Source organism: Oncorhynchus clarkii, chromosome 18 (genome assembly GCF_045791955.1).
Source record: "Oncorhynchus clarkii lewisi isolate Uvic-CL-2024 chromosome 18, UVic_Ocla_1.0, whole genome shotgun sequence".
NCBI classification, from domain to species: Eukaryota; Metazoa; Chordata; class Actinopteri; order Salmoniformes; family Salmonidae; genus Oncorhynchus; species Oncorhynchus clarkii.
Window position 1 is genome coordinate 60,325,428 of NC_092164.1, and position 22,292 is coordinate 60,347,719.

The following is a 22,292-nucleotide window of genomic DNA, read 5'->3' on the forward strand; positions in this document are numbered from 1 at the left end:
TCAGCAATGTGTTCCACCAGATCTGTCTTTTCAATGTGATATTCGCATTCACATGTGGGCCAGGGCTTTTCCACTTAAACCTGCAACATGTCACTTTTTGGGCTACCTGACCAAATTCATATAGAAATGTGAGTTATAGATCTGTTTCTATGCGTCCTGTTAAGTGACATTTTTGCTTTGTTCACTAGGTTCAAAACAGCTGAAAATATTTCACAGCGGTTGAGATGGAACAATTACTCTACACCATACTTGTTTTATCACAAACTGAAAATAAGCAGACTATTAGAATGTTTGCAACCAGTTCATGGCTGAGCGATTTCTGCATAGTGCATAACCAAATCTACTGGGCAATGATTCAGTAGGGTACACCAAAGCAAAGGGTTTTGCTATAAAAAAAACCACTTATTGGATAAGTTCAGGTTGTAGCTCCCAGTAAAAAATAAAAGCCTTCATTTCCCCACCCGACAGATACTGAACCCTAGTCCTACCTTAGATTTGAGTAATTTAGCAGATACTTATCCAGAGAGCCTTGAGTGCAAACTCTTCTTCACCCACTGTTTGAGCTGCAGCCTCTCACAATAACTCTTATGAATCCATTTGAACTCATGATAACCCTTTAGCTACAGAGTGAAAAATTCCATTCCTGGGCTCATTAATTAAACAACCATGTAAGTATATATATCATTCAAATTGTACAAAAAAAGGAGATTCAATAATTAATCTTGGTGCTTTTCCGGAAGGTAAGAAACTAGCAGACTTAGGTTTCTATACGTGTGTGATCATTTATCATCTCAGCTTCAAACAAGTCAACTCCTCATTTAGTAAAACTGGGACAGTGAGGTCTCTTAAACTAAAGTAAAACAATGAGCCAGTGAAGTCTCAACTAGCCAGTAAACTACAACAACATGGGCTTATTGAACACATTTTATAAACACAATGTCATATGTCACCTTAACTCTTGTACAAAATGGTTGTTCAATGAGCCTTGAATAGCCACAACTAAATAACAAGCATAATCATTGTGAAAATGCCTCGTGATAAGAACATTACGAATAACATTGAAAATAACTACGGGGGGGTGCCGTTCTATAGAGAGAAATTCAATGTTGAAACTATATGACCAACAGAAGAAATGTATTTAACAAACAAAAAGTGTTACATGCAACCCATGAGTCATTTCATGTGACCACTAACGGTTGATTAGAAAACAAAAACACTAGAAAATGATAACAACCTCTGGCCCATAGAAAACCACCTCAAACAAAAGTACTTTAGGGACATATAAAATACATTTTATTATCCATTTTGCTTCATTTCTACATTGTAGTTGCATTTCTAGACACTCATTATGAAAGAACGCAGCTACTGTTTTTATCCGGACACAGACGCAAGTAATGTTTGTTTTATCTTCTTTTTTCTGTCTCTCGTTGTGCGCCCGGATCTCAATATATAATTATTGTATGGTAAAAGAAAAAAGGGGAACCTAATATCTTTTTTTCTCTCTCTCTTTGTTATACTCAACATAAAAATGATTGTTGCCTGGACCTGCTGAGGGCTTGGTAGGCCGGGCCAGACAGGGGCAGTGGGTCCGTCCCGGGCCCCAGGCTGAGAGCACCTTTCAGGGCTGGGCCCCGGCGGCTGGGACCTGCGTGGCCAGAGCACTGGGGGAAGAGATCACAGGAGAGCCCGCCACGTTAGCCAGGGGCTGCGACGAGGACATGGAAGTGATGCCTGGAGAAGAGGAAGAAAACAGGGTCAGAGGAAGAAAACAGGGTCAGAGGAAGAGTCTGGGGTCTTCCCTAAGAAGAAAATATTCACATAAAAACTGATTCTATAATTAACAGTCCTCCTTGGCCAGCTGTAGAATCATCTCTTCAGAACAACCACATACTGTTATGACCCCTGCAGACACCTCATATCATCAGACCCCGTGTTTGTTACCTGTCATCATACTGGAGGAGCTGACTGGGGTAGAACCAGTCGACAGCCCTGATATAGAGCCCATCCTCGCCTGGTCTTTCACAATGGGGTCTGACAGACAGAGAATGACAGAAAAGCAAGCTAAGGCCACAGAGATGCAGCAGATATTTCAGACACAAACGCAGCTATGCATCACAACCGTGACCTCAGAGTTCAATACATTCCTGTGAACAATGGGAAGAAGTGTGTGTATATATAGTACGGTAGGAATGACTCGCAGCTCACAGAAGTAGGAGGAATCAATGGCCTCCACTCTGACCATGCATGTTAAGTATGTAAGCTATTTAAGAGGTGGAGCTCACAGAAGTAGGGATGTTCCATGGCCTCCCGGGCGGTGAGGCGGGCGTGGTGGTCGTAACGCAGCAGCTTGTCCAGGAAGTCCAGTGCCTCAGTGCTGACCAGGTGCTGGTTCTCACTGTGGACAAACCTCTCCCACCGCTTACGGGAATGCCTGGGACACAGACTAAACGGTCATAGACAGAACACAACATGGACACAGCCTCTCCTCACGGTCAGACAGAATGCGCAGAATCTCTGAACTAGATTGACTATTGCAGCCGGAATGTGCAGAATCGCTGATCTACAAATCACACTGCATCCAAAATAACTAGTCAGTCATTGTGATTCTACGCCTTGTCTCATTGCTCAAACTGACAGACAGACGCAACACTAACAACTTATGCGATTTGAGACCAACCTACCTGCCCAGGATGTCATTGAACCTTGGGTCTAGCTCAATGTTGTATTTGTCGATGTAGTCATACAGGTCTTCTGTGCCCAGGACTTTTGCGATTCGTACAAGCTGCAAAACAAACGGGACATGACATGCATTAAACAATGGAGGGCTGCCCGAACATCACTAGAACCACTACTACTAGTTGTCTATCAGAGGGGATAAAGCAGCAGACATGCCATTGGACAATAAAGTAATGTTATAATCAAATCAAATTTTGTCACATGCGCCGAATACAACAGATGTACCTTACCGTGAAATACTTACAAGCCCTTAACAACAATGCAGAGTTAAGAAAATATTTACTAAATAAACTAAAGTATCTATAAACAAATACAATTGATTGATGTATAGTTTGGTTGATTTGATAGGATGGCTGAGCTCTCACCTGGTCATAGTTGTCGTGTCCGTGGAAGAAAGGCTCCTTCCTGAAGATCATACTGGCCAGCATGCAGCCCAAGCTCCACATGTCTAAACTGTAGTCGTACATCTATACAGGGACAGTCAACAGGGAATGGTGTCAAAACATCAGACCACAGAATACGTCAAGGAAAAGGCGACAGTAGAATTAAATTAGATGTAGGTTATTGAGGTGAATTTTTAATAAAACAAAAAAAATGATCCCTTTTTACATTTTGAGTGGGGGTTTTTTCGGGACGGTGTTCTGGGCAGATGTGAAATGATCCCTTTTTACATTTTGAGTGGGGTTTTTTCGGGACGGTGTTCTGGGCAGATGTGAAATGATCCCTTTTTACATTTTGAGTGGGGGTTTTTTCGGGACGGTGTTCTGGGCAGATGTGAAATGATCCCTTTTTACATTTTGAGTGGGGGTTTTTTCGGGACGGTGTTCTGGGCAGATGTGAAATGATCCCTTTTTACATTTTGAGTGGGGGTTTTTTCGGGACGGTGTTCTGGGCAGATGTGAAATGATCCCTTTTTACATTTTGAGTGGGGGTTTTTTCGGGACGGTGTTCTGGGCAGATGTGAAATGATCCCTTTTTACATTTTGAGTGGGGGTTTTTTCGGGACGGTGTTCTGGGCAGATGTGAAATGATCCCTTTTTACATTTTGAGTGGGGGTTTTTTCGGGACGTGTTCTGGGCAGATGTGAAATGATCCCTTTTTACATTTTGAGTGGGGGTTTTTTCGGGACGGTGTTCTGGGCAGATGTGAAATGATCCCTTTTTACATTTTGAGTGGGGGTTTTTTCGGGACGGTGTTCTGGGCAGATGTGAAATGATCCCTTTTTACATTTTGAGTGGGGGTTTTTTCGGGACGGTGTTCTGGGCAGATGTGAAATGATCCCTTTTTACATTTTGAGTGGGGGTTTTTTCGGGACGGTGTTCTGGGCGATGTGAAATGATCCCTTTTTACATTTTGAGTGGGGGTTTTTTCGGGACGGTGTTCTGGGCAGATGTGAAATGATCCCTTTTTACATTTTGAGTGGGGGTTTTTCCGGGACGGTGTTCTGGGCAGATGTGAAATGATCCCTTTTTACATTTTGAGTGGGGGTTTTTTCGGGACGGTGTTCTGGGCAGATGTGAAATGATCCCTTTTTACATTTTGAGTGGGGGTTTTTTCGGGACGGTGTTCTGGGCAGATGTGAAATGATCCCTTTTTACATTTTGAGTGGGGGTTTTTTCGGGACGGTGTTCTGGGCAGATGTGAAATGATCCCTTTTTACATTTTGAGTGGGGGTTTTTTCGGGACGGTGTTCTGGGCAGATGTGAAATGATCCCTTTTTACATTTTGAGTGGGGGTTTTTTCGGGACGGTGTTCTGGGCAGATGTGAAATGATCCCTTTTTACATTTTGAGTGGGGGTTTTTTCGGGACGGTGTTCTGGGCAGATGTGAAATGATCCCTTTTTACATTTTGAGTGGGGGTTTTTTCGGGACGGTGTTCTGGGCAGATGTGAAATGATCCCTTTTTACATTTTGAGTGGGGGTTTTTTCGGGACGGTGTTCTGGGCAGATGTGAAATGATCCCTTTTTACATTTTGAGTGGGGGTTTTTTCGGGACGGTGTTCTGGGCAGATGTGAAATGATCCCTTTTTACATTTTGAGTGGGGGTTTTTTCGGGACGGTGTTCTGGGCAGATGTGAAATGATCCCTTTTTACATTTTGAGTGGGGGTTTTTTCGGGACGGTGTTCTGGGCAGATGTGAAATGATCCCTTTTTACATTTTGAGTGGGGTTTTTTTCGGGACGGTGTTCTGGGCAGATGTGAAATGATCCCTTTTTACATTTTGAGTGGGGGTTTTTTCGGGACGGTGTTCTGGGCAGATGTGAAATGATCCCTTTTTACATTTTGAGTGGGGGTTTTTTCGGGACGGTGTTCTGGGCAGATGTGAAATGACATCTGCATGATTTATTTTCTGGATAAAATGTGGCATAAACCTACATTGTACAGAACAGATGCATCTAATTCAATCTTCTGAGGACGAAAGTAAACCAAGAACCATAGCTATACGACAGTCGATTGTTCCCCAGATCAATGCAGTAGGAATACAGTATATTTGTCTTTAGAAGAAAGCTGACAAAACAGGGCCGTGTTCAATGGGGCACGACGCCTGACTAACCTGGTAGTCGACCAGCAGCTCTGGACCCTTGAAGTATCGGGAAGCCACTCGTACGTTGTACTCCTGAGCAGGGTGGTAGAACTCTGCCAAACCCCAGTCTATAAGGCGAAGCTTGGAGACAGAAGATGAAATCCAGTTAGTTTGAAAACATTATTAGAATCCAACGGCCAGGACTAATATTCATATAGATGGATTAAATCAACACACTCAGGACTTTGTCAAAAAAATGTGTGTGTGTGTGTGTGTGTGTGGGGAGTGCATGAATTGTCATTTGTATATACAGAATCAAATAAATTATCAATTAATTTATGAGATTTCTATGTTTAATAGTCACAATGGGGGACCGAACCTTAGTAAATAAATATGATTAGTTTTATATCATATTAGAAAAATAAACCAAAGTCTATCTCTGAAATTTGTCTTACCTCAAGAGGCAACATGAATTATCCTACCAAGTGAATGAAAAGGTCCCATTAGACCCCTCAGAGGGGTTGTGCTGAGTAGTTCTCTATTGGGGAAAGATTCATGTTGAGCTTTCTACTGTGGTGGTTACACACTCACAAGCTAGTCAACGATTGGCTAAATTTCTTGTATGCCACAATTGGACCAATCACAGATGAGTGCTTTGTGAACCAACTAAACCCAACAGCAGCAGGAAATACTCCGGCCATAAGTTGGTCTCTGTGACCACACGTACATTAGCCAATCAGAGTAGAGAAGGGAGGGAGGGAAAAGGGAGGGATAGGCCAGTACCTTTCTGTGTTCGTGGTCGATCATGACGTTGTGTGGCTTGACGTCTCTGTGCATGATTCCCATACTGTGACAGTAGTCCAGAGCCTGAGGGTGTGAACAGAGAGGAGAAACAGCTGACAACTGGCTCACGTTCACTACGGCACACCGTGGAAAAACGTTTTGCAACGGAAAACAAAAGCAGCAAGCATTTCTCATCGGCCAAGTTCAGATAGTACCTCCCAGTTTGTGAGCGTTTTGTGCGTACTGAACATAGCCACGGTGCTCACAGGTGGATAACAGGTCTCTCTAACGTATTCCAGCCAATGAAGTGGGGAGAAAGACCTTGCGAGTCATCTTTATGGCTGCATTAAGTCCTAGTGACCAAAACATAATGGAAAACACTTGGCCAACACACCTATTGGGTATTATCATCAGTGGTGTAATGATTGATTTGCTTTCCCACCGGCAGCATGTGACCCTACACACACTATACATCACTAAAATAGACTTTTATTAATAACGTATTATAGTTTTACAATAATCCCACTGAAACCGTCAACATTATATTCTCATCAACCCTGCTCCTGGAGATCTGCAGCTTTCTGTCCCATGATTGGCAGTAGGAATCAACAAGGCTGCTACCACTGTCTTGAGACAGAGCTGTTGTAGAGCAGCAAACCTAAGTGAACCCTGTCCATAGTACTGCCATTTTTAGAGCCTTGTTTTTTTTTAAACATCAGGTGTCTTCAAAAGAAAGATGCTGAGGACAAACAAAAGTCAAGTATATTCCCATTGTCCTCAGAGATCAAGTCAACGGGTAAAATGCTTAAAAATGCTATTGAAATAATTATAAAACACGCAGGTTTGTATCCATCCATACAGGCTACAGTGTAAACTGAATAATAATATACTCATGAAGTCTCAGGCATAGTGGTTTTCCTGTAGCTAGTTGAAAAGCAGCCACGTGAGGAGCAGCTGTGGTATAAATACTCCTGGCTGAGCTGGGGCTGGATATGGGTTGTGCTGAGCTGGAGATGGGTTGTGCTGAGCTGGGGCTGGAGATGGGTTGTGCTGAGCTGGGGCTGGAGATGGGTTGTGCTGAGCTGGAGATGGGTTGTGCTGAGCTGGGGCTGGAGATGGGTTGTGCTGAGCTGGGGCTGGAGATGGGTTGTGCTGAGCTGGGGCTGGAGATGGGTTGTGCTGAGCTGGGGTTGGAGATGGGTTGTGCTGAGCTGGGGCTGGAGATGGGTTGTGCTGAGCTGGGGCTGGAGATGGGTTGTGCTGAGCTGGGGCTGGAGATGGGTTGTGCTGAGCTGGAGATGGGTTGTGCTGAGCTGGGGCTGGAGATGGGTTGTGCTGAGCTGGGGCTGGAGATGGGTTGTGCTGAGCTGGGGCTGGAGATGGGTTGTGCTGAGCTGGGGCTGGAGATGGGTTGTGCTGAGCTGGAGATGGGTTGTGCTGAGCTGGGGCTGGAGATGGGTTGTGCTGAGCTGGGGCTGGAGATGGGTTGTGCTGAGCTGGGGCTGGAGATGGGTTGTGCTGAGCTGGGGTTGGAGATGGGTTGTGCTGAGCTGGAGATGGGTTGTGCTGAGCTGGGGCTGGAGATGGGTTGTGCTGAGCTGGGGCTGGAGATGGGTTGTGCTGAGCTGGAGATGGGTTGTGCTGAGCTGGGGCTGGAGATGGGTTGTGCTGAGCTGGGGCTGGAGATGGGTTGTGCTGAGCTGGGGCTGGAGATGGGTTGTGCTGAGCTGGGGCTGGAGATGGGTTGTGCTGAGCTGGGGTTGTGGTTGGCAGCACAGAGAGAGGTGCGACGTGTCAGGCCTGTCCACTCAGATAAATCCTCGTCTTTAACACGTCTCCTCCATATGAGGCGCCTCTCTCTCGCCTGTCCTGATCACCATGGTGAAGAGTGAGAGGCCCTCAGCAACAGCAGGAGTGGGGCGGGGCAGGATTAGGCTTTAGCCAAAATTCATCTTTTAAAATAATTAGACACCGGAGTGACCGCTATAAAATAAAAAATCTTAGCTCCGTTTACATCGTTCTCTTGCATTCTGTAAATGGCTAAACATCGTCTGTCACATCACGATGACGTCACCATCGACAATTGCCGTCAATCATCTTTGGTATCCGATACTATCCTAATAAATCACCCAACTCTATAGTGCTGCGACTTAAAGCTGAAGTTCTGAACAACATAACGCTATTTCAATCAGGGGGGATTGGAGAAGCTCCAGTCTCAATCACCCAGACGGTGTCCCTAAATGCACCATATTCCATTATAGTTCACTATATAGAAAACAGGGTGCCATTTGGGAGGCACAACCAGTTATAGGTTACAATAATGGGGTCTTACCTTCAAGATCTCATACATGTAGAACCGTATGTCGTAGTCAGATAGCGTTTGATACAATTGCTGCAAAAAGAGAAGAAAAACTGAAGACATTTCAGCAGAATGCTACCATGAGGGAAGTAATAGAGGCATGTGGTCAAAGCTTCAGCTTCCATTTTGACTGGATAAAAATTAACTGTGATTCTTCTTACCTTGAAGTCTGTGTTGTTGACGTGTTCAAAGACCAGAGCTGGAGTCCGAGACTGAAATAAAAAAATACAATAAAAAAAACAATACCATTTCTTTTGAAAAACAGACCAAACATGATCAGTATAAACTACCATTAAATAGCAGATTCATACCAGATTCAGCTGGATTTTCAGCGAGAGTGGTAGCCAAAATGTCATATGATATGTACCGAGCAGCATGATGGCATGTGTTATTGGTAGGTTGATGAAACTGACCACTGGATCCTTGACGATGTCTAGAAGTGAGATGATGTTGGGGCCGCCTCGCAGGTTTTCTAGAATCTTGATTTCTCGCTTGATTTTCTTCTTTTTTACTGGCTGTTGAGCACGAGAGAAGAACAGACCGAGAGATTGGGCAAAGAGAATGTTTGACAGAGCTTCTGTCAATTAACAATTAACATAGGCCGCCTATTGGGGAACCCTGCTATATGGCCCATTCATAATCATCAGTCATTGGCCAAATAACAGGTAAAAGACTAGCTGCCAATCTCTTAGTGAAACCCATCCACAGCTTCAATAACTTTGGGTCTGAGTTGCAGAGCCTGTGGTCTAGAGGTAGTATGTATGTATGTATGTATGTATGTATGTATGTATGTTTGTCTCTCCCCAGCAGAGACACGCTCCACCCCTGACTCCAGCCTTCCCACTGTTACTCCCACAAGCCCGTCTCCCCCTCTGTCTTTAACTTCTCTAGGGTAGGGGGCAGCTTTGGGAATTTTGGATGAAAAGCGTGCCCATATTAAACTATGAATATGCATATAATTAGTAGATTTGGATAGAAAACACTCTGAAGTTTCTAAAGCTGTTTGAATGATGTCTGTGAGTATAACAGAACTCATATGGCAGGCGAAAACCTGATAAAAAATCCAACCAGGAAGTGGGAAATCTGAGGTTTGTAGTTTTTGAAGATACAGTGGGATATTGGTCCTGTTGCACTTCCTAAGGCTTCTACTAGATGTCAATCGTCTTTAGGAATTCTCCGGTTGGAATATTATTGAAGATCTATGTTAAAAACATCCTAAACATTGATTCTATACATCGTTTGACATGTTTCTACGGACTGTAACGAAACTTTTCGTCTGAACTTTTGCCTGGACCTGCCTGCGTGTCGTGAGTTTAGATTGTGTACTGAACGTGCGAACCAAAAGGAGTTATTTGGACATAAATGGACTTTATGGAACAAATCCAAAATGTATTGTGGAACTGGGATTCCTGGGAGTGCATTCTGATGAAGATCATCAAAGGTAAGTGAATATTTATAATGCTATTTCTGACTAATGTTGACTCCAACATTGCGGATATCAATTTGGCTTGATTTTTTCATCTGAGCGCCGTACTCAGATTATTTCATGGTTTGCTTTTTCCGAACAGTTTTAAAAAAAAATCTGACACAGCGGTTGCAAGTATATCTTTAATTCTGTGAATAACACTTGTATCGCTTATCAATGTTTATTATGACTATTTCTGTGAATTGATGTGGCTCTCTGCAAAATCACTGGATGTTTTGGAACTACTGAACATAACGCTCCAATGTAAACTAAGATACATGTATTGTGTACCATGAAGTCTTATGAGTGTCATCTGATGAAGATCATCAAAGGTTAGTGATTCATTTGATCTATATTTCTGATTTTTGTGACTCCTCTCTTTGGCTGGAAAAATGGCTGTGTTTTTCTGTGACTTGGCTCCGACCTAACATAATCGTTTGGTTTGCTTTCGTCGTAAAGCCTTTTTGAAATCGGACACTGTGGCTGGATTTACAACAAGTATATATTTCAAATGGTGTAAAATACATGCATGTTTGAGGAATTTTAATTATGGGATTTCTGTTGTTTCTAATTTGGCGCCCTGCAGTTTCACTGGCTGTTGACAGTTGAGAAGCTACCGTTCCACTTACCCTAGAGAGGTTAATAAAGGGTCAAAAAAACATTCAAAACATATATTTGAAAGAAACACACTGGGTCTCAATAGGGTGAAGTCCTGCGCCAGTACCTTGAGTATTTTGACGACTACTTTCTCGTTGTTTGTGATGTTGATAGCTTCAAACACTTCGCTGTATTTGCCCCGGCCGAGCTTTCGCACCAGCTGGTAGTCATCTTGATTCCTGAGGGACAGACAGACAAATATAACAATGAGTAATATTCACAACAATGTTAACACAGATGAGCCCTGATTCCCCCAACTGATAGTTAACACTGATACCTGATGATAAAGCTGGCACATTCCACATTTTAGATTAGACCTGCAATGCACCAGGGCCATGTTCAGTAGGCAAACGTTGTGGAATGTTGCAGATAGAAATGTCACGAATAAAGCCCACATGACACCTTGTTCTACATTTCAGAGAATGTTTGTTCTACTTCATATATTTCCATCTGAACATTCCAATTCCACACAGTTCAGCCCCGCTCTGCTGAACTTGACCCTGATAAGTCTCTGTTGTAGTGATTCCTCACAAATGATGGTCAATTATGCTTTTATATACACATGACAAATATATGTCAACAACCTTTCCTCCAAAGGACCATTCTATGCATTACATTTTGTGGAACCCCCCCCCCCCCCCCAAAAAAAAAATCAAGGTATTTTTTTGGTCCTGCTGCTGTGTCCAACATCGAATAGGGTAAGGGTGTGGTGCTGCCGCCACCGACCAATCAGATGGCTTGACGACTAGCTCAGCTCACCCCCACTCCACAACGTGTGACTCGTAGTCCCAGTACTCCCGGGGTCTCTGTGTGTTCACATCGGGGTAAACCCGGGATCGGCTGGTGACCGGGCCAGACATCTTCAGGTGGAAGCAAAGGCTCTCTCCTCAGGACCTACGGGTCAGGTGGGGGAGAAAAGAAAACCATAGAAATTCATTAAACAGACAGTGAGAGAGAAGCACACACACACACACTTTAACATGGATGGACCAGTGTGGAGAAGCCACCAAAGTCCCACGATGCACTTCACTGGCTGCATCGACATGGCTAAAGGCATAATGACTCCTATGACCTACTTTGAGTCCAGACTCCAGATAATATCAACTATAGGTTGAGCGATATGAAACCAGGGTGTTTTTGTCATCACAGCCTATCCTAGAGCCTCAGCCTCTCGTTCCAAATGGTCACCATGTGGGCGGTTACTCTGGAAAAAAAAATATTTTGCAGGAAATTTGACTGGGCCTACTCTCAGAGCCAATTGGATTTCAGCTCCTGAATCAATAAACCAGGAAAAAACATGGCCTCTAGACAAAATATAGGTGAAATAAAAAACATACAAGTTTTGTTAACGCAACATTTAACCTAGCAACAGAATGAATGCATTGTGTTCCCCAGGCAACTAGACACAATAGCTGTTTACGAGGTGTTGACACTATGGTAACTGGGAGGCTACCAATGTCATTTTAAAAAGGTGGGAGGAGGGGAGTAGCGCGGTCTTGAGCTTAGCTTCCCAGTCAAAACATTTTGTGAAATTTATTTTCATTTTGGTCTATGGCAGATTTTTTCCTGCTGTTCATACACACACAAAAAATTGAAGAAGAAGTTCGGCAGCCGAAGTCTACACCCCTTCGTCTGTGATTGCTCAATAGTACAACTCCCAGGAGTGTGAACTATGGACGGAATTCTTCAATTAAGTGTTTGTTGCCATTCAATGAGAGACGACTAGATTTCATGCAATTTTTTTCACTTCAGAAATACTGCACCGAACATCTTAGATGTAAAATTGCACGACTAAGCTCTCATTGGCAATATATATATATATATATATATATATATATATATATATATATATATATATATATATATATATATATATATATATATATATATATTTTTTTTTTTTTTTACAGATTTCTTGATTAATTCTGCTCATTTTGAGGAAGTGTTACTGGGTATGTTGTTGCTACGGTGGCTCAAAAGGGACAAACCGAGCTTTTTTCAAAATTTGCAAACTAAGGTCTTTAAGGAGTAGGCTATGCGAGCACATACATTTGTTTCGTCTAGCTGAGTTCTGCTAGAAGCAAACCGAACTGATGTATGCTGCAGGGTCTCCGTTAGGAAAGTGTGGCGCCGGACAACGTGACCGTGAAGATTTTAATTTACCGGCCATTTGAGACATTTACTGGACCCATATGTATTGGGTGCAGAATCCACGAGGTGGTATGTTCCAAAATCACATTTACATTATGGTAATGCATCTTAACAGAAATGAATGAAGCAGCCAATAAAAATGCAATTCATGGGAAAACGCCATTCTAAAACAGAACACCTGGGAAAATTCCATTCTAAAACAGTGTACCTTATAGCAGTTCCATATGTGACAGATGAAAATCTCTGTTAGAAACCTAGAAAGAGGGGGAATCTAAAGATGAATGTGTTGCTAACATGACTAGGATTGTAACTTTGGCTTCGGGGCAACGAAAGAAAGTTGATATGAAAACCAATAGAACAGGAGATAAATGGCATAGTGGTGGGTCCAATAGGAATATTATATACTTACTCCTGTCTAAAATATGTGAAGATAATGTCTCAAGTTTAATTTAAAATGTTGAGACAAGGTGAGGGGTGTGTTGAAGATATAGGCGAGTCTCTTTCCAGAATGTCTGAGCTGTCTCCCGCCAATTCTTGAACATTCATCGTTTCATTGTGTGAATTATTTTTGCCCTTTGATTCTTAAATTATTTTTTAAATCCTAATTTCATGTCACCAATTCTACATGTAACGTTAATCCCTGTCATTTGGTTACATTCATTTTCTGTTAATTCATGTATTAGTCATTTACCGTTCTCCATCTCGGAGGGGAAACGGTTGTTTGCAGAGTTCACAACCACTTGTGAGAAAGAAGTCTTGGTTTATTTCATAGACACAATTTAGGAGATTTGTCTATTTCTTCCATTGTCTTTTGTTTGGAGTGCTTCATGTGAGCATGTGTCTGGTTTCTCTGTCCTGATGTCGAGGAAGCGCGCATAGAAGTACCTGGACTGCTGCGCGGTAATGTAGAATTTTGTATGTTTTTTTAATCATGCATTGCGAATTATAATAGATTAAAGATCATCAACTAGATTCAGACGCAGCCTGGTTTTTTCTTGAGCTCATTGGTCGGGGCGCCGGAACATAATTACAAATCATTTGAAGACTGCAAATTGACCGCAAGAAACCCAAACAGATATATTTGACAAAAACATTATTTCAAACCTTGCTTAGATTTGTCCATTATGCGTGGAAATACTTGGGAAAAGATTTTCCAAATAAAAATCACTTGGAGCTAAACAATGTTTTTTTTTTTTGCTCAGAAAACTGGGGGGGTCAAATAAAACTACCAAATTCAACATGGAAAGATTTTCAAATGGCTCACTAACAATCTCCCCCTCGATAATCACCAATCCTCGGTGTGAAAGAGCAATGGAAGCTATAGGCCTACTGTTGCATTTGCCTGCATATAGGCTATGAGTTCCATGCGCTCATTTCTTTAGCCACCAATGGATCACAGTGTATCAATGTGTCCATATGGCAGAAGCTGGTGATCTCGCATTAGTTGACTTTTCGATTTTTCATTTTAATTCAGCTTTTTATGATTAACCACGTGACAATGATTTTGAGAAACAAAATCGGTATTGAAATGAAACTGTCCCACGGAAACGCGCATATGAAAATCACTGGCACGCAGAACGGTAGAAATGGTCAGATAAATTGTAAGCTTCCCCAAACTTGAAACGTAAGTGGTCGGATTTTGCCTATAGGCTACATTGAAGCAAGGCAAGGCCTCATAATATGAAATAAAACATTCAGGTTTCAAACAATTAAGCATGTTTTCAAAATGCATACGGCATTCAGCTCACATTGTAAAATAGTGGGTGACTTGCTGACAGCCTGTTGCCTGCACCTGAATGGTGAATGGGAGGTGTGCTTCAATTACCAGTTAAGAAATAAAAATAGTAGCTCTTTTTAAGCGGACACCAAGTTTCTAACCCTTGGTTGCATTTAGAATTGTTGTGCAATGAAAGCACACGTATTACTCCAGCAGCAACCAGCTGAGGAGCTGCAGGAGAAATCCCACTCAAAATAGGCTCTGTATGCTGTGCGCGTGTGATAGTTGTGTTGGACAAATAAGATACATGATGACCAATGTTCCCTCAACGACAACAAAATAAATCACCACTGGGCAAATTTCAGGTCTGCTGAGCACAAACTTGAATGCTATGAAAATTCTGTGCAACTTCAGGAGAGCTTTAAGTTACAGTTTAAACAGTGGCCAAGTAGGCTACAGTGGCTATTTGATCATAATGTAGGCCTACCAGAGTGGCCTACCATCAAAAACAATGGAGAAAAACACATCCCATAACCAGGGATGCAAACTGGTGAGGGCCCAAATTGGTGACTTTTTTTATTTGCACTGAAACATGCCAAACAAAATCCCTGCTAGGGGGAAATGCAGATTTTAAACAACAAAGAACATGATCTACATGACCAGTCTCTGTGTGTAAAATAAAACGTGGTTAATGTGAACCTAACTCACAACCTAAAAAATGTAAAGAAAGCAATCCAATGTTATTTGTTGCCTAGAATTAACTGCAAATGACACTCGAGTCTTGAGAAAAAACAATACACTAATATTGCAGTTAGCCATGACAGCCTTTATAATAGAATGCTTGTGACCACACACACATCTAAATATCGCACTTGAGAAAACATCTTAAAAAGTAGAAATAGAATGAAGCAAACAGGCATTGTATTTTTGCCCTATTACAGTGGCCACTATAGTAGACATCGATCAAGTGCACAAGGCTACATGTGTGCAAAAATAACATTCACAGAGTAAAAAATGTAATAATTCCCCCTCACTCACACACAAGTGTTACTGTCAAGTTCAACACAACAAAAGCCATATATTTGGGCTACACTGCACATTATTACATTGTCGACAACTGTTCTACAATGTGCCAGCAGAACATGAGACCCTTTGTTGGCATAATTGATCTCTTTCAGTCAGAGAGTACACCTGGATACCCCTTTTTATCCACTGTATTGAAAGAGGGAAAGTGTGTGGTGTTCCTTTCACCTCTATAGTGGCATCCAGCTTAAGCCAGGCCTGGCTCCAGCTACACTTGATCCCTGAATCCACTTGTTTAACAAGGAACACCTCATTTTCACCTAATTCTCTCATTCTGAAAATTAACCACATAATGTAGAGTGAAAACAGTTCACAGATAGTCGTTCTTTCGTTAGCTAGTTAACATTTCACACAGATCGCCAGGGTCCTAAGCAACTAACGCGTTATAACTTGAGGAACGGCAAGGAGTCGTATACCAATTAATACTATAGCGAATTGGTTAGGTTACTAACGTTGGCTCATCTGATGTCTGACTTTATTAGCCAGCTAGTTTTCACACCATAAACTCAATTATTTGATCAGTTAAGTTGGCTAATGTTGGTCAACAATTCTCTGGCTAGCTAACGGAGAATACGATCCAGATAGTAAGTTACTTAACAATGCTAACAATACTTGTTCCACCATCCTTTCTCCCTCACCTCAAACTTTCCAAATGACATTTTTTCAGTTACAGTTAGTTATTTTTCTATCATTTTTTTTAATGCTGGCTATAGCAAAGGAATAGGCCACTTGGCATGGCCCCGTTGTGGGCTGCCCAGTCATCGCTTTACTGTATGGTGCCAGTCATGTTGAAATTGGCTAAACATTGTTCGTCACATCACGATGATGTAACCATCAACAATCTTCAATATCCGAAACTATCCTAATAAACATCGCCCAACCCTAACGGGCATTCAACCTGTCGTTACTGCAACAAAGGGAAACACTAACACAACCCCATATTGCCTCACAATATGACAATGGCACACAATCTCACAATGGCTTCAAATCCAAAACTTGAAACAAGTAGACATTCCACTCAAACCAAAACACCAAAGCCGCCTCAAATTTAACAGAGACTTGTGCATTGTAACTGCTCAGCCTCCGACCGCAAGGCACTATAGAGGTAGTGCCCTCTCCTAGACTCCCTGTTCACCCATGTCTGCGTGGCCATGCACACCTCCAACTCAAATCACCAAATTTGCAGACGACACAACAGTAGTAGGCTTGATCACCAACAACGACGAGACAGCCTACAGGGAGGAGGTGAGGGCACTCGGAGCGTTGCGTCAGGAAAACAACCTCTCACTCAACGTCAATGAAACAAATGAGATGATCGTGGACTTCAGTAAACAGCAGAGGGAGCACCCCCCTATCCACATCGAAGGGTCAGCAGTGGAGAAGGTGGAAAGTTAAGTTCCTGGGCGTACACATCACAGACAAACTGAAACTGTCCACCCACACAGACAGTGTGGTGAAGGCGCAACAGCCCTTCTTCAACCTCAGGGGGCTGAAGAAATTTGGCTTGTCACCCAAAACCATGACAAACTTTTACAGATGCACAATCGAGAGCATCCTATCAGGCTGTATCACCGCCTGGTACGGCAACTGCACCACCCACAACCACAAGGCTCTCCAGAGGGTGGTGCGGTCTGTGCAACGCATCACCGGAGGCAAACTACCTGCCCTCCAGGACACCTACAGCACTCGATGTCACAAGAAGGACAAAAAGATCATCAAGGACAAGAACCACCCGAGCCACTGCCTGTTCACCCCGCTATCATCCAGAAGGCGAGGTCAGCACAGGTGCATCAAAGCTGGGACCGAGAGATTGACAAACAGCTTCTATCTCCGACACATTGGTGCGGCTGGCTTCCGGGTTGGATGCGCGCTGTGTTAAGAAGCAGTACGGCTGGTTGGGTTGTGTATCGGAGGACGCATGACATTCAGCCTTCGTCTCTCCCGAGCCCGTACGGGAGTTGCAGCAATGAGACAAGATAGTAGCTACTACAACAATTGGACATCACGAAATTGGGGAGAAAAAGGGGTAAAATTTATTTAAAAAAATAAATAATTTTACAATAAATTTAAAAAAGAGAAACATTCACTGGACACTTTAATAAATGCCACTTTAAACAATGGCAGTTTAATAGTGCTTACATTACTCATATCACATGTATATACTGTATTTTATACCATCTACTGCACCTTGCCAATGCAGCTCGGCCATCGCTCATCCATATATTCATGTACATATTCTCATTGACCCCTTTAGATTTGTGTGTATTAGGGAGTTGTTGGGGAATTGTTAGATTACTTGTTTAATTTGTGTGTATTGGGTAGTTGTTGGGAATCGTTTGATTATTTCTTAGATATTACTGCACTGTTGGAACTAGAAGCACAAGCATTTCACTACACTTGCATTAGCATCTGCTAACCATGTGTATGTGGCCAATAAAATTTAATTTGATCAAATGGCTACCCAGACTATTTGCATCGCCCCCTCCCTCTTCTACACTGCTACTATCTAAGCATAGTCACTTTAGTAACTCTACCTACATGTACATATTACCTCAATTACCTCGACTAACCGGTGCCCCTGCACATTGACTTTTTACCGGTACCCCCTGTATATTGCCTCACTATTGTTATTTTACTGCTGCTCTTTAATTATGTTACTTTTATTTCTTACTTTTTTTGTATTTTCTTGCATTGTTGGTTAAGGGCTTGTATGTAAGCATTTTACTGTAAGGTCTACTACACCGGTTGTATTTGGCGCATGTGACATAAAATTTGATTTGTACGAGGTGAACCAGAAACAACAGCTACTGTGTTTTGCAGCATAACTTTTTGGAATGAATACCATTCCAGAGATTCCAAAGCCCCCCTTCCAACAATCACCCATGTCTCCACACTACCTTAAAGTCAGCAGTCTTGCTCAACAGTAAGTACCATGGTTAAACTAACTTCAGGTCACATGCCTCTATCAAAATGAGAGCCAGTCACAAGACATGTGCCAGCCCCTCAACGGCAGATCTTTGTTGACCTCGTAGATTAAAAGGGGAAAATATAAAGCTAGGGAGTCAAATCTAAAATACCCCAAAAATTCAAAGGAAAAACCAATGCAAAAGGGATCTGGATCTCAGTATTTTAGACTGTACTGTATGAGACCTAGGCAAGATCAAAACATAGGCTACATTCAATTTTCTTTCAAAGTTTGAAACCGACTGTCTCAATTAAATATCAAATTATTGAATAGGCATAGTCCGAGATAGCATGGCAAAAAAACTGGGTTTCATCAATAGAAAGACAGAGGGGCATTAGCCTAATGATCATGGCAGACATGATCCGTGAGAGTACACCTAGCCTACATAGCAGCTGACAAATATTGCCGTCCAGGTAACATGGTTTCACCTTGAATGGTAGTTAGAAGAGCTACTCAGGGCGAGAAAGGTATTGGCAGGAGAGGTTTGGTATCAAAATCAAATGCCAGTTGAAGGTTGAACAGTAAGGGCCGTCTGGATTCATAGAAGCTGGTTTTGGTGGGGGCAATACAGAAAATGTAGGCTAGTCCTAGCTACCATTACAGCTACCATTGCAAACCAAGAAGTGAAGCCCAAAAATGTGATGTTAGTCTGGAACATAGCCCAATTCAAGAAGGTCTACATGAGTAATAACTAACATATTAGCTACATTTGTGGACCTTGGATCCATTTCCTTAATTTTCCTATCAGAAGTTACTCTGTCTGTATGAACACAGAAAGAGAGCAATTGAAAAAGATGGGGCGGCAGGTAGTCCAGCGGTTAAGAGCGTTGGGCAAGTAACGAAAAGGTGCAAGGTGCTGGTTCGAATCCAAGAACCGACTAGGTGAAAACTCTGTCGATGTGCCCTTGAGCAAGGCACTTAACCCTAATTGCTCCTGTAATTCGCTCTGTGTAAAAGCGTCTGATAAACGACAAAAAAGACATGTTAAAATGTGATATCTAACTTTAGTTAGTTACCTTGCTATAATTCCCCTGTAATACAATTAGCTACAAGATGTAGCCAGAGCTTGCGCCAAGCTTGTGGTCATTCAATAAATTTATGAGTTATTACTCATTAGATTTAATGGCTTCTAGAAGCAAACATTTGTATTATTGTAATTGAACAGTAGTAAGTAGTAAGACAAGAGACATTGCATAAATTAGCTAGCTACAGTAGCTATCGAACAAAATGTCCTCTTTACTTTAGCTTCAGACTGACTCAACATTTATCAGAATGTCAGCTGTGAATATGTAAACCCAACTAGCTAGCTAGATATGGTCATTCACCTGTACAATGCACTAAATGATTACAACAATACACAATAAAGTTAATCAATAGATCCCTAAATATATATTTATATTCAATATTAGTTGGTACTAGTAGCTAGCTACCTACTTGATAGCAGCATCAACTAGTTAGCCGGTTAGCTAGACATTCACCAATGCTTTGTTAGTTCCTGGTAGTAGCTATAGCTTAAAAATTGTAACATCTTTAAAAGGCACATTTAAGGCCATCGTTGCCCATCACAGTGGTATTCTTGTTACCGTTACCAAAAAGCACCTTTCATTGATTGATAACCGCACGGTCACAAGGCCACACAGGCCTCAGGTTTTCCTGGCTCAAGTCTGGGTCTGGGATTAGTCGATGAGCCTAGCACAGCCAGCGAACTGGTGCTTCCCGACAGTAAAATGTCAACATTTAGTGATTTTAAAGCTAGTGTGTGTTATATTCTAGCTACGTGAGTAGGATATTTCAGTCATTTCTATCCTGATGCCTTAGTTTACGCCTTGCCACAACGATAAGAAATAGCTTGCTAACTGGCTAAAGTTAGCCGCTCACTAGCAAGCCGTGGCCGGGGAAAAACTCACTTCACAGTAAGTTAGCTAGCAAGCTATCACATCCATTTCACGAGACGATAATGACTCTAAACATTCATATGTATTCTATTTGAAATCGGACAATTAAACGCTGGTAAAATCGATTAAAATATACAGTATATTACCTCTCAGAGCTTCGGGATGACAATATGGCGACACTGGACTCCAGCAACCAGTTTTCGATAAAGGAGGGCAGTTACTCAAGACCTCCACTCCTCGGGGTGGCGCATGTCAGCACTCATTTGATGGGTACTACATAGACAAGAAGGCTAGTAGCAGCGAAGCAGATCAGAACCAGGGGCAATGCAACAACATGAAAAGATGTTAGTAAACCCCAGACTGAAATGTAACTAACTATATTACCACAAGACTGTGTTAGCTCGCCAAGCTAAAGCATTCACTCACAGAGCTAATGCAAATCTTCAGATATCAGGCAAGGACATACTGTATTACATCATTCAAGCATGGTTCACTGAACCACCTGCAACTTCACCCTCTGACCCCCTCTTCTTCGCTTAGAACAATCCAAGTCAAGGTACCAACCAGCGGGGAATCGAACCTGCATCCTCTGCGCCACAAGACCAAACCAAACACCACCATTACATATAGTTGTTTATAAGATTAAATCCTGAAATTAATGAAGTTTTTGCCTATGTAGGCCTACATTCAACTGTTAGAAGTGTTCAGTCTGTCCATTGGTCAGGACAATGGAGGACTCTATCTGATGAGATAGTTGACAGACTGTAGTAGTCTGGAACGTGGTTGCATTGCACAATGTTCTTGTTACACTGACCTTGATATATATAAAATGTTTAATCCAGTGCTGTTGTGCAACACAATTTCCCCCAAAACAAAGTGGTCTCTGTCTGTACCATAAAGGCAACATGAGTACTTTTAAGATAATCTATAGGCCTATTGATATAAAATCTGGACTTGTCTGCATATATCATACGTTATAGGTGTTCCCTTCATAAAAGGTGTTGAACATGTCACTCAGCACAACCCAAAAGATAGGTAGGCCTACGTATTTATACTGTCCATAACAGTTGGTGAGTCCATAAATGATACAGTCCATAGATATTCCTCTGCACAATAAAGACGATACATCATGATTCAGGTTCATTCTAGGCCTATGTGGGACACTATATATTAAAAAAACATTCAATACCCTCCCCACTTGAATAAATCCTGTTTGGTATGTGCTAGTCATAGGGTCTGATTCTTCATGGTGATGGAGAGCTCTAGAAATGGCAGCTGATAGGCAATTTACAATGTGGGCACCAAACGATCATATTCAATAGTATCTGAGAGGACACTGGAGACCTGAGAGTGTTTGCTCTTATGTCATCACATCGTATTCAAAACAGATTATTACAGTGAAAGTCGAGATGTATCAGGTCGAGATGTATCAAGTCGAGATGAATCACTATGTCTTGTCTTGAAAAATAAAACTGTGATTTTTTAAATTAGTATCAAGAATAACTCAAGGATCTGTATGTTGTTTAATAAACAGTAAATAAAAAATAGTGATGTTAATGAGTTTGTTATAATGTGTTTACAGTCTCATGGACTTTCCCAAAGAGGGTTCACTGCCCCCGTCGTTGGTATACAGTGCGGTAATCTTCCTTTTTTTTTTTTGCTGTACGAGGTTCCCTACTGTACAGTGAAGTGAGGACACAGTCCTTGGGTTGGAACACTAGTAGTCCAGTCCACCCAATGGGCTTCCTCCCTATGCACATGTAAATCAGACATTACCAGCTTTCAAAGGCTTTTCAGGCCAACGTTTGCCTTGAAACGATCTCTCCAAACGGCCTGATCAGCCGCTCCATAATGAAAGAGAGAGAGAAACGTCTAATTATCTTTTAACATTTAAAGAGAGAAATCCTTTTAGTGAGAGCAGACAGAGGACTCCTTTGATACCTGGGCGGGAGAAGGC

General features: G+C 42.1%; 1 protein-coding gene across 1 annotated transcript; it reads right to left on the reverse strand.

Moving 5' to 3' along the window:
* Positions 1-1,117: 1,117 nt before the first annotated feature.
* LOC139373803 (casein kinase II subunit alpha-like) lies at positions 1,118-20,575 on the reverse strand. Its single transcript, XM_071114810.1, has 13 exons — positions 20,482-20,575; positions 11,284-11,418; positions 10,592-10,703; positions 8,816-8,917; positions 8,564-8,614; positions 8,376-8,435; positions 6,044-6,127; positions 5,291-5,401; positions 3,102-3,203; positions 2,682-2,782; positions 2,283-2,431; positions 1,942-2,031; positions 1,118-1,731 (listed from the first exon to the last, which is right to left on the reverse strand). The coding sequence occupies exons 2-13, from the start codon at positions 11,382-11,384 to the stop codon at positions 1,619-1,621; spliced, it is 1,176 nt and encodes a 391-aa protein (XP_070970911.1). The 5' UTR covers positions 11,385-11,418; positions 20,482-20,575; the 3' UTR covers positions 1,118-1,618.
* Between the last annotated feature and the right edge of the window lie 1,717 nt (positions 20,576-22,292).

Excerpts from the sequence above, each read along its gene's own strand:
- LOC139373803 (XM_071114810.1), bottom strand. The coding sequence starts at position 11,384 with ATGTCTGGCCCGGTCACCAGCCGATCCCGGGTTTACCCCGATGTGAAC. Across the intron at positions 8,918-10,591 it reads TAGTCGTCAAAATACTCAAG|CCAGTAAAAAAGAAGAAAAT; the intron begins GTACTGGCGCAG and ends CGTGCTCAACAG. Across the intron at positions 6,128-8,375 it reads ACATGTATGAGATCTTGAAG|GCTCTGGACTACTGTCACAG; the intron begins GTAAGACCCCAT and ends TCACACCCTCAG.